Genomic DNA, 15,978 nt, shown 5'->3' with positions numbered 1-15,978 from the left:
TGCTCACCTAGGTGTAAAAATATGCAGTTCCCACACGCACGGAGTGCTCATGTACTGTATGTAAATTGATGTATAATGCAACCCGCATTAGCTGAGTTGATGATAGCTTCAGTTTCACTGCTGTCAGATTTCTGTAACTCTTTGAATGAGTTGGCTGGTCTGAATGAACGTAAGCATAATTTATGCAGCTGATAAGCGATTTGAGTGCTTGAGTTATTGATAAAGCACTTTAACATATCATTTTCAGCTTCATGTTATGTGACATCAGAGTAGAAGGTAATGTGGCTGTCCCCAGACTTGATATTAAAATCAATTTGTTCCCTGGATTTCAGAGGCCAGAGGAAACACAGTGCTGCCTGATACAAGCCCAGCAGACCAGTACCAACCCAGTCAGTCCCATCCTGCATTCCCTGTTGGGCCACAGGTCAGTATCTTTCATTTTAACTAATCGAGATGTGCAATTTGATGAAAAATAAATAACTGCGATCATCTTTGATATGTGTAATGTAGAAAATTCTCTTTGTGATCTCTAGAAAAATCTCTGATGTGATTCTCTTTGGCTGCATTCAATGTTACAAAGAGGGAACATGTATGTATCATATATATTTTAATAGTCAAGTTTGAGGAGATTAGATTTTATATGCTTTTCTAAAATAAAACCTAAGAAGTTGTACATATTTAGAGAGTTAAAATATTTTAATTTCTTACCTAAATTACTTCTGAAATTAATATAATAATTTAATATTAAAAAAGCTTGTGCAATTTTAATGCAGAATTATTGTCTCTGACAGTTATATCTGTCACACAGAGCTCCTGTATTAGTCAAGGTATTTCATTATCTTTTATGTCAGGTATTTATTTTCTTTACAGCAGAGTGTAGACATAGTTGTATGGCACTTTATAAGATTTTAAAATATTTCCCATCTCACTTAAAAATTTTATCCAAGTTTAGCTATACTCTGAGAAGATACTCAACATTCTTCCACTTCCCAGGACAGTCTTGATCCACAAAGCTTCTGGTATCTGCCACTGTATTGTTTTCTGCCGTTATCAATCAGTATACAACCAGGAGTTTTTGGGAAATGTAGACTAGGTACTTGTAGACTAAGTTGGGTTAGGTCTTCTTTCACTCATAAATTATCTTTTGTGGATGTGTAATGAATTTTCCGGTCTAGATTCAGCTGGGATTGCTGTTTGACTGAGGCTTACAGTTTCAGACTGTCATATTTGTCAAACGTTTCTGCGTTGGTGAAAATGTATGCTTTAAGGTACTGGAAGCAGTGCATGTCTGCAATGGAACATGAAAAGATCTCAAGCCAGAAGGGTTGTAAGTATGTAATACTGAGCTATACACAGTAAAATAGCTTTGTGTCTGTGGTTTCTTACAGCCACTACTGACAGCCCAACAGTTAGCCTCAGCAGTAGCAGGGGTGATGCCAGGAGGCACTCCAGCCCTGAATCAGCCAATCCTTATTCCTTTCAACATGGCTGGGCAGCTGGGGGGCCAACAAGGACTCGTCCTAACTCTACCTACAGCAAATCTCACCAACATCCAAGGACTGGTAGCAGCAGCTGCAGCAGGAGGCATCATGACTTTGCCATTGCAAAATCTACAAGGTAAGTTATGTTCACAATTTTTCTAACAGGTTCTTTAACCTGTTTTATGCCTTCTGTTTCTTTTAAACTGAGTGATCTCTTTTTCAAATTAAATGTTGCTCTCCATGAATATTGAAAAGTAATACCTGCATTCTTTTTGAATGCTTGAGATATGCTTAAGGGCTATTTGTGTTTTTATAAAAACATATTGGAGGTTGGGTCTTACAATCTATGGGTCAGTAATGTAAACCACTTGAATGAGTCATAAGGATTTTCTGTCATCAGTGATCAATGTTCTGTACTCACAGATCACTTTGAAATTTCAAACCATAGAACAATATAATCATAGAATATCAAGGGTTTGGAATGGACTTTAAAGATCATCCAGTCCCAACCCCACCTGCCATGGGCAGAGGCACCTCCCCCTAGACCAGGTTTCTCAGTGTTTTATCCAACCTGTCATGGTTGGGGCATCTCCAACCTCCCTGGGCAATCGGTTCCACTGTCTTATCACCTCCACAGTGAAAAATTTCTTCATAATATCTAACCTAAATCTTCCCTCTTTCAATTTGTACCTATTATTCCTTGTCCTATAGCTACCATTCCTGATGAGGAGTCTCTCTCCAGCTTACTTGTAGAACCCCTTCAGACACTGAAAGTTTGCCATAAGGTCTCTATGTGATCTTCTTTAGGTTGAACAGCCTCAGCTTTCTCAGCCTGTGTTCATAGGGGAGGTGCTCCAGTTCTCTTACAAACTTCATGACCCTCTCCTGGACGTGCTCCAACAGTTCCATGTCCTCCTTATGTTGGGGACACCAGAACTGTGGACAGTACTCCAGCTGGGATCTCCCATGAACAGAGTAGAGGGGCTGAATCACTCCCTTTGATCCTCTGGCCATGTTCCTTGTGATACAGCCCAAGATTTGATTGGCTTTCTGGGCTGTGAGCGCACACTGCTGGCTCATGTGGAGCTTTTCATCACCTGTCACCCCCAGGTCTTTCTTGGCAGGGCTGGTCTCAATCACTTCTCTGCCCAACCCGTTGGTGTGTCTGGAATTGCTGTCACCAACGTGCAGGAGTTTGTATTCTGCTTTGTTAAATTTCTTGAGGTGTGCTTCAGCCCACATCTCAAGCCTGTCAAGGTCCCTCTGGATGCCATTATCCCTTCCCTCCAAACAAGGGATAATGACTGCAATACACCTTGTATCACCACTGCTGATTAAAGCAGCTGTGTAAATAGAGATAACTAAAAATGCAGTATTGCATGAAAATAACTTTTTTAAAAAAAAGTTACAATAAAATCAAGGTTTTCTCATCTGTCATCCCTACCCCAGATATATATTTTCATTCTTGCTGTGGGAAGTCTGCTTTATCAATAAGGTTCTGCCATCCTCTTTCATGTTGTTGAGTTGCATGACTCCAAAGTAACTAGAAAAAGTTAATCTCAGTATGTATCCTCTCTATTGTCTGAGCTGTACCACATTTACAATGGTTCTACCCTGAGGGATCTGCTACATTTCCCCTGTAGTCTAAAATCAGACTGAAAGCAATTCTATAAGATCCCTTTTCTTCCCTTTTCAATCAATGTGTCTAACACTGTTAGGAAGAGTACTCAATCCAAGTACATATGATATAAATTACAGATGTATTTATTTACTATTCCTAACTATGTTGATGCTTCTCAGAATGTAGTTGCTGCTGAACAGAACAAAATACAGCAAGATAATGTTAGCCAATGTCTTACAACAGAATTGTATATTTTTAATGGAAAAGGACAGTAAAGGAAGTGGTCGTCCAGTGTGAAAGTGATAAAGGTGTGAGCAGGAAGTGTAGAAAGAAAGCTTTAACTCTTTAGATTTATTTACTTTTTCATTTATTTATTGTTATTTCTTCCCAATGTAAATGGCATGAAATATTATCCTCCAACAGAATGGTAATTTTAAAAAATTAATCCTCTTCACTGTGCCCTAAATACCTTTTAGTCACCAAACTCTGGTGACTGGTGATTACCAGATGCATTGTTTAAAGCATCAGATCCTACAGGTTGTCAAACAGAGAAAACAAAGAGACAGCTCTTGTGTTGAACAAACTCCCTTACAAAGTGCATGCATAGTACTCTCACCTGTTGGAGCAACTACTTGCCTTTACCTTGTGCCTGTTTTAAAGTTTAATGTCAACAGACCTCTCTTATCATAGTTGTAAATGGTTTTCACTTTAATGTTTAAAATAATGTCTCTCTCATACCATTAAGCTGCACCAAAGAACCTGTCATTCATAAAAGATAGATGAAAAGGACACACTAATGCACGAATTTTGCTTGTTTAAAATTTGAGAGTGCATGTAAAGTAGGAAAAGGAGATTAAAAAAATAATGCAAGAACAGGAGCGGGTAAAAGCAGATATAACAAAGTGAAGGGGAAGTAGCTTTTTAGTGTAGGTGGATGATGAAATCTTAATGAAGAAACAGGCATTATAAAAATGTATCCTTCCACTCTGGAGTACTCCAGGTTAGAGTTGCTGGGTATGTAGTATTATAAATAAACATAAGCTTGTGCAGTTCTTACGTCATTTATTCACCCCGTGTTGCAAAGCTGGAGGGTAGGGATTAAGCCAGGCAACCTTTGCTCTTTAGTTTAGCCATGGATGTCTAATTGCTAGCTAAAAGACGTAACTTTGCTGCCAAATAAATTTTGCAAGCAATGACCTTATGAGATGAAAAGGTTTCCTTTATAATCTTTACTGGTAGATAGAAGCCTGGGATCAAATAGGGACTTGAAGGAGCAGCAGGTTCAGTTCCCTGTCTGTGAACACAATCACACCTTACATAATGTATCTGAAAGGAATAGATCTCATGAATTTTTTTAGTTGTGTTGCTGTTTGTTGTCTTCTCTACCCTTCCTTCCCAATCTTGTAAGCAAGTGCTACTGCCTGCCTTCAGTTTTTGGAAGTGAAACTGATACACAAGGCAGTGAAGTAGCCTAGTCGAGATAGCTCCTACCAACCTGAATCACAGCTGTAAACTGCCATTGTTTGCTCTGCTGCCCACTGTCCAATGCATGCATGAATGAAGACAGGAAGTAATCATAGAATGTGTGTTCTGTTTTGTAGGCAATATTTTTATAGGTAGACTCATAAAAGCCCATGCTTGAACACATTTTGGTAATTCCTGCTCTTTTGGTGAAATCAGACCATAATCATCAGCTTCCACCTCTTAACCTTACTGTAGCATAGTCAGCTTAGATAATGGCAGTGCATGTTTTCATGCTGTTTTCCAATCTGTCTTAATATTCCTGTTGCCACATCTGCTGTCCCTGAATTTTCAGTGAGGTCAAGCATAGATGTCCTCAGCTCCTGTGAGCTGGGTCTTCTCCTGTCTTTCTTCTCTTGTAAGTAAACTTCTAAAACTCTTCATTGCAAACTACCCCAGATAGGTAACTCAAAAGACACCCTGAAAACTTTTTGAATAATGTATGAATTCGGGAAAGTTCTGATCTGACAGAGTACTTGAATTTATACTGAATGTTGTTCAAGAGACTAATTCCAACGTGTTTTTTGTGCTCCACATACATGATTTTCTTCTCAGGAACTTTCAGGTCTGGTTCAGGGTGGTAAGACCACTCAGTGGTATGAATCACAGAGTAGAGATGTTAAGTAGATATGTTCTCTTTAAAATGAGAAAATAAGAGTTTATTTTAAAATGGAGCAATTAGTGACTGCTCACACAATTTAGAAATATTGCCTATTCTTCACCTGCTAGTTACCTATAAAAAATATTTTTTCCCCTGAATGTGTGTTAAATTTTTCAGTTGCTACATGGTCCTGATCTACCAATAATCTGATAGGAATTTCATTGCTGTAAGTGAAAAAAGGTTTAGACCAAACCTGTTTCTTCTTCTTCTTCTACATACTTTATTACTTTCAGTTCACTACACCCTGTCATTTGCCAGATACACTGCTATACCATATCTGTTCCCTGAGAAAATACAACAAATATATGCAAACAGAAGGAACTGAGGTGAATGTGTAAATTCTTGCTGTGAAATTTTAGAAAATACGTTTTCCCTGGCTTCAAGTAAGCAAATTTTGTATGCACAGCTAATATGCAAATATTACAATTTACTGAGATAGAAGAGGGCGGCACAATAAAACTATCTACCTTAGTGAAAACAGAAATCTCCGAACATAACACCTGTGGAATTTTGAGCTTCCACCAAATGTGCTTTGCAGAAAACAGTAAAACCAGCAACAATAACTTTTTAGGGTAATCCACTAAAAGCACTGAAGATAAAAGTTTAAAAAATAACCATGAAAGATGTCGTCCCAAGAAACTTACACACCTGTTTTCCCCTTACCATTTCTTAGAAATAGAGGTGGAACATAGCCATGCTTTCCTAAAATTTAGTGGTATCACAATAATAATGGTGAAGTTGTGAGAAGTGAGAAAGTGAGGCAGGTACGGTACAAGACAGTGCATTCCCATCCTCTACTCTTAGTCCATTACTTCTTGGCCTGTCTTTATTGACTTAAAGCAGAAAGTAGTCTGACAGCCTCACTCTTAATCATTCAAACTGGTGGTTGTAAGTACTCATCTTTCTGCCTTCAGGAAACTTTTCTGTGGGCTGAACAGTTTCAGTTTTTGCATCTCTTTTTCCAGGTCAGATTTATTTTGGTTTTGGGAGGACTACTTTTGTTGTTGTTGTTGTTGGTGGTGGTGGTGGTGGTGGTTTGGTTTGGTTTGTTTTGGTTTGTTTTGTTTTTTTCTTGTTTAGTTATCCTTCTCAAAATTCTCTCCATGGGACTAGTAGTTGCTTAATCTCAGAGTATTCAGTAATGCCTGGAAGCTGATATTCATGAAAAGACATTCTCTCCTTAAACCCATCTGATTTTTATGTCTCAGTGTAATATTTCTGTATAGCTGAACAAGAGGCCTTTTGGGGGTGGGGGGGGGGGGGGGCTAAGTTTGTTGTGACTTGTTTTTTTAATATTATTTTTACCCTATGAATTTCCTGTTGAAATAACTGAAAAATGGGAAGGCATTCTAGTCCTGGGGAGTTGTTAACACCTGTCCTCTCTTTGTAGTCTCTTTTCCATGACAACCAAAGCAGTTTTAGCTAGAATGTTAGCATAATTTAGCTATTTTTTTAGTATAGCATATGTGATTGAAATTAGAAAAAGACAGTGTTTTCTGTCAGCTCTTTGCTTGACACTCACTCACCATGGATAACAATCTGGGAGTCTCTCTGCAATGGGCTGGTCCAAATATGTTTTATCACATAACAATGGCACACCAGTGTTTTAAATATATGTGCCAATACAAAGAGGGGATGACACTGGAACCTTGAAAGAAATCAACAAGCTGGAGACTGTAGCCTCATGGCACTGAAACTTTGTGTATTTTATTTCCACTGTCCATTGTACTGCTCTTTAAGTGCATGTCAATAATTTATTTACAAGTCAAACTTTCTCAGTCTTGAGTCATGAAAGAAATGAGAACAAACTATCTCCCTAAATCACTAGTGAAAGGTTTCAGTGCTGAAAGGAGGTCTTGAATAGCTGAAAATGTGAAATCATTAAATTACATTATTTAAACAGCAGCAGGTCATATTTTAGCAGCAATAAAATGGAAGGGGAAATGTATTAAACACCTTGAGAGATAAGAGACAGCCATTAAAATGCACTGATATGGGTTACAGTTGACACAGATAATGGTAAAAAAATAAGAAGACTGTTTTTATATGGAGATCAGTCAAAGAGAATGTTAGGTAAAGACAATAGTAACAAAAAAAATCCCCCTATTGTTTACATTTATTAGATCTTGTTTTCTCTGAACAGAGATTTGTATTATTAATTGTACAACAGATAAAGTAAACATGCTTTGTCTCCATTCCTCCATGTACACACACCTTAAAAATCAGTAATCAGAGAGAGATGAAAAACAAAAAACAGACAGAAAAGAAGTAAACTACAAACCTCAATTGCTTACTGATCTAGAGTCCAAATTCCAGTTTCTTAGAACATTTTTCCCTTTTAACTAAAGTGATGCAGTCCCTATTCATTTGTATTCCCCTTCAAGTAACATGAAATAGCTTTCAGAGTCTACAGAAAGGCAGTGTTTCACTTATGTATTTTAATGAGCACCAATGTCAGTAATAATCAAAATGATGTTTCACTTAGAGGAATAGTTTATTCCCAGGTACTTTTGCAGTGTACTAACATAACCAGAACAAGAATGACAAGAACCAAGAAGAAGTGCTGCACTCATAGCAATTTCTGTGAAGCCCTCAAACCAAATATACCTCTCCTATCACTGTATAAATGCTGCACAAAATGCAGTCACTGTGAAGGGCTCACTTACACAAAGAAGGGGATAGCCAGCCCTCAAGACAAACCTTCCTATCTTAGTACATGGAAAGAAATAAGAGAGATGTGAGCATCAAAAAGCACACTGTGGCATGCAAAGAGTGTCTATGGATTAGCAGCTGCTACAGCAGGTTTCCTCAGGCTCTCAGCTGTATCTCATCCAAACTGTTCTAGGGTAACTGAACAAATGCGCAGAGATCCCAGAAGATGGGATGAGTTGTCTCTGTTTGGTCTCCCAGGAAATGTACTTTTTTAGAAGGCCTAACATTTGCTTTTGGAAGCAAATCTGCTTTTCTGAAGGTAGTATAGCAGGAATCTTACTGGGTTGGTTGTTTATTTGTTTGTTTTTTCCCCCCCATAATACAAGGCTCTTGTGTGAATGCATTGGCCCCATGTTAATTGCTCATCTTGTTCAGTGGCAAATTGCTGCCTTCACAGAAGGAATGTGAAAGGTTTAGGTCTTTATTAGTTACTAGTGTTTATTGATCAGTCCCAGAGTGTTAGCTATTTGTTGTTTGGTTTCTCTGCCCCATAAGTTAAAGGCCTACCACTAGAGGCATTAAAATGCAGTAGTCATAATGCTTGTGTGCTCCATTGTTGACCTCCACCCAAAACAGACCACAGACACACCTTTTTTTTTCTGTTTGCTTGGGTTTTTTTGGCTACTGTTTGTTATGAAACATCGGTGAGAAGTAATGATGTGATTTAGATCAAATTCTGCAATCTAAGGGTTTGCACCTACTTAAACATTGCAGGCCAAGTAATGACAAAGCTTAAATTTCCAGACTTTTATGCCAAGAAGCAGATGGGGAAGATGGAAGTAGTCTATACTTCCCCAACCTCCCTGAAGTTTTCACCAAAAACCTATTGGTTAACTATCCTTTGGCAGCATGACCACTAAGCTAGGAGTAGTGGCATGATGGCATGCAAGACCTGGTCATTTTGGGGAATGTACACCTTTATTGAGCCCTGACTCAAACTGATACTACTCCTGGCAGGAATATTCTGGACGCAGGATTATAAATGAAATTTCCATCAACCAGAACATGGGTGCATTTTAATGTCGTGTTTAAAGTATATCTTTGCACCTGCTTTGAGAAGCCTTTAATCTTCTTGAATTTAGACCGTGACAATTTAAATTAATGTGGAGAAAACTCATTCCAATAATGTGAAGTGCTCAACTTACTGTAATCCTACAAAACCCAAGAAATTTTGAATGCTACTGATAAACCTAGCTAGTATTTGTCACTCTGTTCTTCACCCCTGCATTTTTGCACATGTACTACATGCGGTAGTGGATCACATGCAAATAGAGTAGATCACATAAAATCAGATGGGCACATGTATGTGGTGTATGCACATATGATTCTCATGCTGGTCCAAGACTCTCTACTTCAATAGAGAGAGTTGTAGGAAGATTAGCAGGATGGATTTGTAGCCTTCACTCTTAATTTCCTTGCCTCTGTAGATTTAAGTCAGACATTTATAGTATTTGTGGTTTAATTTCCTTTGTTTTTCCATGGTTTTATATTAATAAAACCCCTATGATTCATGTTTTAAAAACTCCCTGGACACAGATTTGTATTCCTGATTCACCAGTGTGATTCTAATCAAGATCATATATATTTAGGGACTCATAAAAACAACAAAGTCTTTATTATTTATTCACACTACTAACTGGGTAATGTGAATTTTGACTGCATGGAACATACAAGTTAAATTCCTGAGAGCCAGTTTTTTAAAATGAAATTTCTTTAATGTCTGTGTGGTTCTGTACCACAGAACCATACACTTCCTCTTTATGGAGACCTCCTAGTCTTTTTTGTCATGGAAAGTTCTGAAGCTATCTTATGACTTTCTCATTAAAATCTTGAAGTTTATGCATTGTGAAACATTTTATAGATTTTTTTTTTTTAATTTGAGAAAAAAAAATCTGTCTGCCACTGAGGTTGCCTCATGAATGGGAACAGAATCTATCTGGTAACATTAGAAATTATGAAAGTGAAACTTCCTTCAGTTTTCTTGTCCCCAGACCTCTATGAAATCTTATGTCCTTTGGGTAGAAAGTTGTACTCATGGAAATCTTCAGGCCTCCATTTAATTTTCCTGAAGCTGGAACATTCCTTGTGGAACAGACCTGAGAACTATATTCTTGCTCTGCACCTTGCCTCAGGTGTTCCATATAATGGAAGACAATTCTTGGGCATTTTCTGCAAGTCATCCCACCTGTAAACAAATATGTGGACAGCAGTTATGGTTTCCCACAAAATCGCTTAAATCATTACTGTTAGATGCCTAGAGTTCCTCACACACAGCCAGATCTAAATGTTCTAAACTCCTAAGTCTTGTTCTGGTCCATAGACATAAAAGACTAGGCTCTCTTTTCAGTAGCTGTGAAAATAAGGTGAATTTTCCTTAATTTTTGGACCTATATTAATGTTTTCCAGCTCATAGAAGGACTGGAGTTTTCCTCCAAGGTCAATAAGTTCCAGCACCATACTGGCTCTTAGATAATTGCCTGCTATAGTTTTTTGCTTGTTGGTTTGTTTTGTAGGTGTTTTTTTGTTTTTATTTTTTTAGCATAAATATTTCTTTTAAACTTAATCATCTGTAGACTTGACATCTCTTAGAGAGTCTTTTTTTTCTTAGTTTTGTTTTAATATGATAAATTATGCAATGTTAAAATAAATATTCATCATAAAGAATTATTTATTCTATTCAAGTAAATGGTGATGCTTCAGATTTAAAGTATCTTTTCCTTTCTGTTTCTCAGATCCCATTTCAATCTCTTGTGCCTTTCCTCATCCAGAGCTGGCTCTGTCTATCCTCTAAGTTTCAACTTGGTTTCTTAAGCTATTCACAAACCAAGTATTCCTGAATGTATTCAGTGCTGTGTAGCTGATTTCCTACTGTGTCAGCAGTAATAACTGAAGAAGAGGTGATGAAACTGTTGTACTTTTACCTTTATATTGGGCTCCTGTATTTTAGAAAATGTGGTTGTAACAGGACATTAATCCTGTCTAAAAATCAAAGAAATGATAGTAGAACATTTTGAGGAAATTCATTTATGGCACCCTGAAAGTTGTTTCTTTTATCTCTCTTATTTTTAAAAGGATGAAACCTCTCAAGAACAAATTTTAACCTGTTTTCTGAAAACTGTTAAGTCTAACATCTGAACAGAGCAATCACTTTGAGATTCTCTGCTCAAGATTCTAGCTTTTCTTTTCTCAAAGCAGCGCTTGTGAATTGTAAAAGAAGACTATGGTCCCCCTCCCCCAGGACTGCAGCACCTTTAAAAAATATTCGGTTTCCCAACCCCACAGCTTTAATTTTACTGGTAACCAAATCAGTTCTTTGCGTATTTGTTTTACCCTGCTTTAGCAAGAGTGGTTGTTCATGTTACATTTATCTAATGTGAGCACCTCGGCCAGTTGCAAATAAAATTTAAAAAATATGCTATTTTCTCAATTTCTCAAAATAATATAATTGGTTCTAAGTGTAAGACTTATTGTGTCTTTATGCATTTATGTTCCCATGAGTGCCATTATTTTATTTTTTTAAGTGATATTAATATATATTCGATGTTCAACATCAGATAATTTGAGTTCCCTGTGTTTGTAAGATAACTCACAAGGGAGAAAGTTGTATTAAATAAATAATATGGATAAATTTTATACTTCCATTTATTTGAAAGCTAATGCAGCAAACTTTCAGTGGAATGGTAACATGAGATACAGTGCTATAATATGATTGATTTGTTTTGACAGCAGCCAAATAATTGAGAGTGAAAGGTGTCAGCACAGATGAAATATTGTATAAGCCACATTCAGAAGGCAACCCCAGCAGCAATAGCAACTGGAGTTTTATTTCCTTTGATATCACACTGTTACTCACTTCCAGTTTATTATAAAACCATGAATGCTATGCAACTTTACCTATGATGGAGGCTTTTATGAAGAAGATAGAAACAAAAGTTTGTCAGGTACTTGAGCAATAGATACTAACAATGGGATTTATGATAGATATAATATACAAGGGTAAATTATCTTAATCTTTCCCACTAGTATTCTCTCTTATTTTAAACATATTTTGCAGGCTACTGCTTATCTGGCATCTCAGTTCTAGCTTGGAGGGTAAGTGATTCCCTCCAGAGCAGCCAGCCTATGGATTGCCTGGCAGGGAATTGCTGCAAAAGCAGTGCTGCCATTACCCTCCCCAGCAATGAAACTTAATTTTAGTTCACCTCTTCTGCACCGCAAACTATACAGCTGCACACTTTCTGGCTAACTGAGACAGGGTACAGCTTGTATGTTTGCATCATGGCCTTCAACTGCACTGAAAGGATTACAAAGAACTATAGCATCTTTTGAGTCTAGGAGACTGCAAGTGTACAGATAACCTATCATAGCAGGTAGTCAAAAAGACCAGCTGAAATAATGCCTGAACATGTAATATAAAAAAAAAAAACCCTCAAAATTCCACTACAAGTGCATACCTACTACATTCCAGAGCCAAGTGGAGAATCACTTCTGAAAGTGAAAATCACTTTTGGGCTTTCTTAAAAGTACAGTGAACAAGAGACTACAGCATGCTTGTAAAAACCCAAGCTGTAGAGCTTTCTTTGTCCTGAAGTGCGATTGATTCCAGTGGAAGCTGGACTCCAAGGTACAGTTTGAATTGAAATTTATATGTCCTGCCATTCATTTCAGAAATGCTCCATTAAGGAGACACAATCTGATGTGAATGACAAGGGTTCTCAGTAATGAACTCTTGCTCATGCAAAACAAAACAAACTATGACAACCATCATGTTAACAAGATCAGGAACCCTTGTGGCTTTGTAATGTAGCATCTAATCTATATCTATAACTATACCTATACAAATATAATTATTTTACTTGAAAAAAAGTAAATAACAGAATGGGATGAGATTTCCAATACAGATCAATTTATACACAGTCCCATTCCACTTGCATTCTTTTTGCCTCCTGATCTGGTAATTTCATAAATGGCAAGGTGGAGATTAGAAACCGATGCTGAGAAACCTAGACCTACTGTTATTAATACAGGAAAAGTTTTCATTGAAGTGTTGTAGGAAGACAGGAAGTAAACCACTGTTCATAACATATATCTTACTGTAGAGACAGCTATATCTACTGAAGTATTTAGTTTAAAACAGGTACAGCTGAGTTGAAATTAATCCTTGTGCTTTCACCATTTTCCTCATGTTTTACCTGCACAGACAAGATTTCTTCTGGAGAAAACTAAACTCAAAATTCCACTACAAGTGCATACGTACTACATTCCAGAGCCGAGTTGAGATACAAAGGACCAAACCAGCAACTGGCCCTTTGGACAGCTTTGAGGCCCATACATTCAATGAAAAACAGAGTAAATAGAGTCCAAAGAAGAAACACTGACTTGCAAGTGGAGGGAGTGAGAGGGCCTTAGGACCAACTGCTTCCATCTAGTCTTCTTCTCATACTGCAGGAAATTTCTTGCTGACATTGATGTAGACATGCTTCAGGAAGAAGTAATTTGTGACAATTGTACATGCAATGAAAACAAATCCTCATGGCTTACGATTCAGAGCAATATAATTTAGGTAGAGGCTTCTCTTAGAGCACTGAGTGCTCAAGTTACAGGCTTATGTAATAACTAGTTCTCTGCCATCAGCACCTGCAGTTAAAATTCGCTTGGTATGTCTGATTTTAGCCAGCAGCAGCAATAACGTTCTCTTCAGTAATTGAAGACAAAATGCTGAATCTGGAATGGCTGCATGTTTGTGTGTACATAAATCTATTGATAGGCATTGAAATGGGAACAATGAAAGCATAGGCTTTCCAAGTGTCATGTTTTCTGTACGATGTTAGTCTCCTCATCCAGAAGTACTACAGGACTACATAAAACCATGGATGGGTAAAAAGACTTCCAGGAAAGTGCATAGTACTCATGAAAAGCCTTTCTTTGCCTTGCCTTGCCTTGCCTTCTGATATTTTCTTTCCCAGCTTGTACCAATGAGTATGTGTGTATGTGTATATATATATATCTACATATATATATGTATATACATATACATATACATATACATATACATACACATACGCATACGCATACGCATACACATACACATACACATATACAATTTCTTTCAGGCTTCAGCTAGCTCTTTCATCCAGGACCCTCTGAGCCTCTGTCCAATAATCTGGGGAGTACAAATTCTTACTGAGAAGAATTTCACAGTGTATACAAGTAAATCTAGTTAATAGAAAGAGGTTCAAGATGCATGTTTGCTGGCCACTGTAACTGGGATTCCTCTTTGGCTGTTCACATCTTGACTATTAGAGGCATTTGTCAATCCATTTCTGATGTAACAAAAAGACACTGAAAGAAATAGGAGTGAAAAAAATCAAAAAGAGACAAGTGAGGTAAAACCCAAAAAAGCACAGCCTTCTGGCCCTTAGTTGGCCAGGCAAATGGAAAAGAAAAAAAGGTAAGCTAGCCTCTCAAATGAGCCAACATGCAGGCATTTCCCACATGTTTTTGTGGACCTTTTACTGATTGGTCACATTACCTGAACAACTGCTTGTTTATTTAGTTGAAGATAAAGTAGTTAGGTTTGAAAGTTAAAAGACCAGACAGCTTGTCTTCATAGTAATCCCTACGCCATAAAGATTCCAGTGACTATTAATAAAGGTATTTCGGAGACTTCAGCATTATGAATAGTTTCCTTCTTAGATGATGGGTTTTTAGTAATCAGGAAGTAAACATTTTTCCACACACCTCTTCTTCTGAAACGATACCACATCATTTTTACAGGTAATGGTCAGATCTAAGGGGTAATTGTGATATGCCAGCACAGACCCAAATCCCAAGGCCTTCAACTCTCAGTTTTAGTGAGGTGGATTCATTTTAGATGTGATGCTTGAGGCCCTGTTAACATTTGGGGGTTTGGGTTTTAAAAATCCCTATGTGAAGCCCTCAAGGTTTTATAACCCACAAATGGTTTGACAGGACCCTATTTACAGAGACTGCTCAAGAGCCTTTCCCTTCCCCCATTTGAGTGGTCAGCACTGACATACTCCATTATGAGAAAGCCCCACTTAACACAGAACTACTTTCAATTGTCATGAGCACTCAGCTTTATTTAAACTGACACCCTTTCCATCACCCCCAAGCTAGAATCCCAATGTCAGAGTGCTTCAAGAACTTCGGATTCAATGCCATACTGTCTGGCAAAGAGCTGTGATAGAGTGTTTCAAAACTGCAAAGAAGTGAACTTCTGAGATGGAAGGACAATCCCAAAGGTGAAGGGAGCCATGGTTAATATGGATCTGCTAGGTAAGCAGAGGAGAGGAGAGTGAACAGAAGGCTTGCCTGTGGGTTCAGATGAGGAAAAAGACTTGGAGTATCCACATTTCTCTGTTCCCTTGCTCTTACTCAATTCATTAAACTTCTGGGGTCATGCTATTAGAAAGGGTAACAATTCCTTTATGTTCCAAGAGGTTCCTTCTCCCACCACAGCAGGTTGCTCAAGTACCAAGAACATGTGTAAACAATCTGAGAGTAAATAGCATGGAAATATTCGTGGTCTGTTCCTACAGAGGAAATATAGTCTATCTCTAAAAGAGAGTTAAGTGACTGCTAGAGCACTCCTGTTTCTTAATATGAAGCAAATGCTAATGCATGTGCTGGCTCATTGAAGTGGTCCTGTTTAGTATGGAAAAAAAAAAATCATTTTAATGATCCTTTGTTTACTAATGGAGAAACTAAGGCAGAGAGTAACTGCCCTATGTTTCTCAGCAGAACGGTAGCAAAACTAGCCATAGAAACCATGTTTCCAAAGTCCAGACTGCAAATGTATATTTACAGATTTTAAATTAGTGTAAGAAAAGAGCATTTAAAGCGAATACTGTTACAGAATATTTTCTGGGTGTTCCGATAAAACATTTCTTATAGATTGTTTTAAAGGCTGAATCCTGGTTGTCCCACAGGTATATACCATTGGCTTTAGGGTGGCTGCT

General features: G+C 37.7%; 1 protein-coding gene across 2 annotated transcripts in view; it reads left to right on the top strand.

Annotated features, from left to right (window-relative positions):
* Positions 1–15,978, top strand: part of POU6F2 (POU class 6 homeobox 2) — a 307,385-nt gene that overhangs the window by 131,492 nt on the left and 159,915 nt on the right. For both annotated transcript variants that reach the window (XM_062498125.1, XM_062498133.1), the window contains exons 3-4: positions 333–424; positions 1,389–1,617. In XM_062498125.1, coding sequence (XP_062354109.1) covers positions 333–424; positions 1,389–1,617 — 321 coding nt within the window. The remainder of the gene's footprint in view (positions 1–332; positions 425–1,388; positions 1,618–15,978) is intronic.

Source organism: Cinclus cinclus, chromosome 1 (genome assembly GCF_963662255.1).
Source record: "Cinclus cinclus chromosome 1, bCinCin1.1, whole genome shotgun sequence".
Classification (NCBI taxonomy): Eukaryota; Metazoa; Chordata; class Aves; order Passeriformes; family Cinclidae; genus Cinclus; species Cinclus cinclus.
This window is presented reverse-complemented; position numbering and strand designations above follow the sequence as displayed.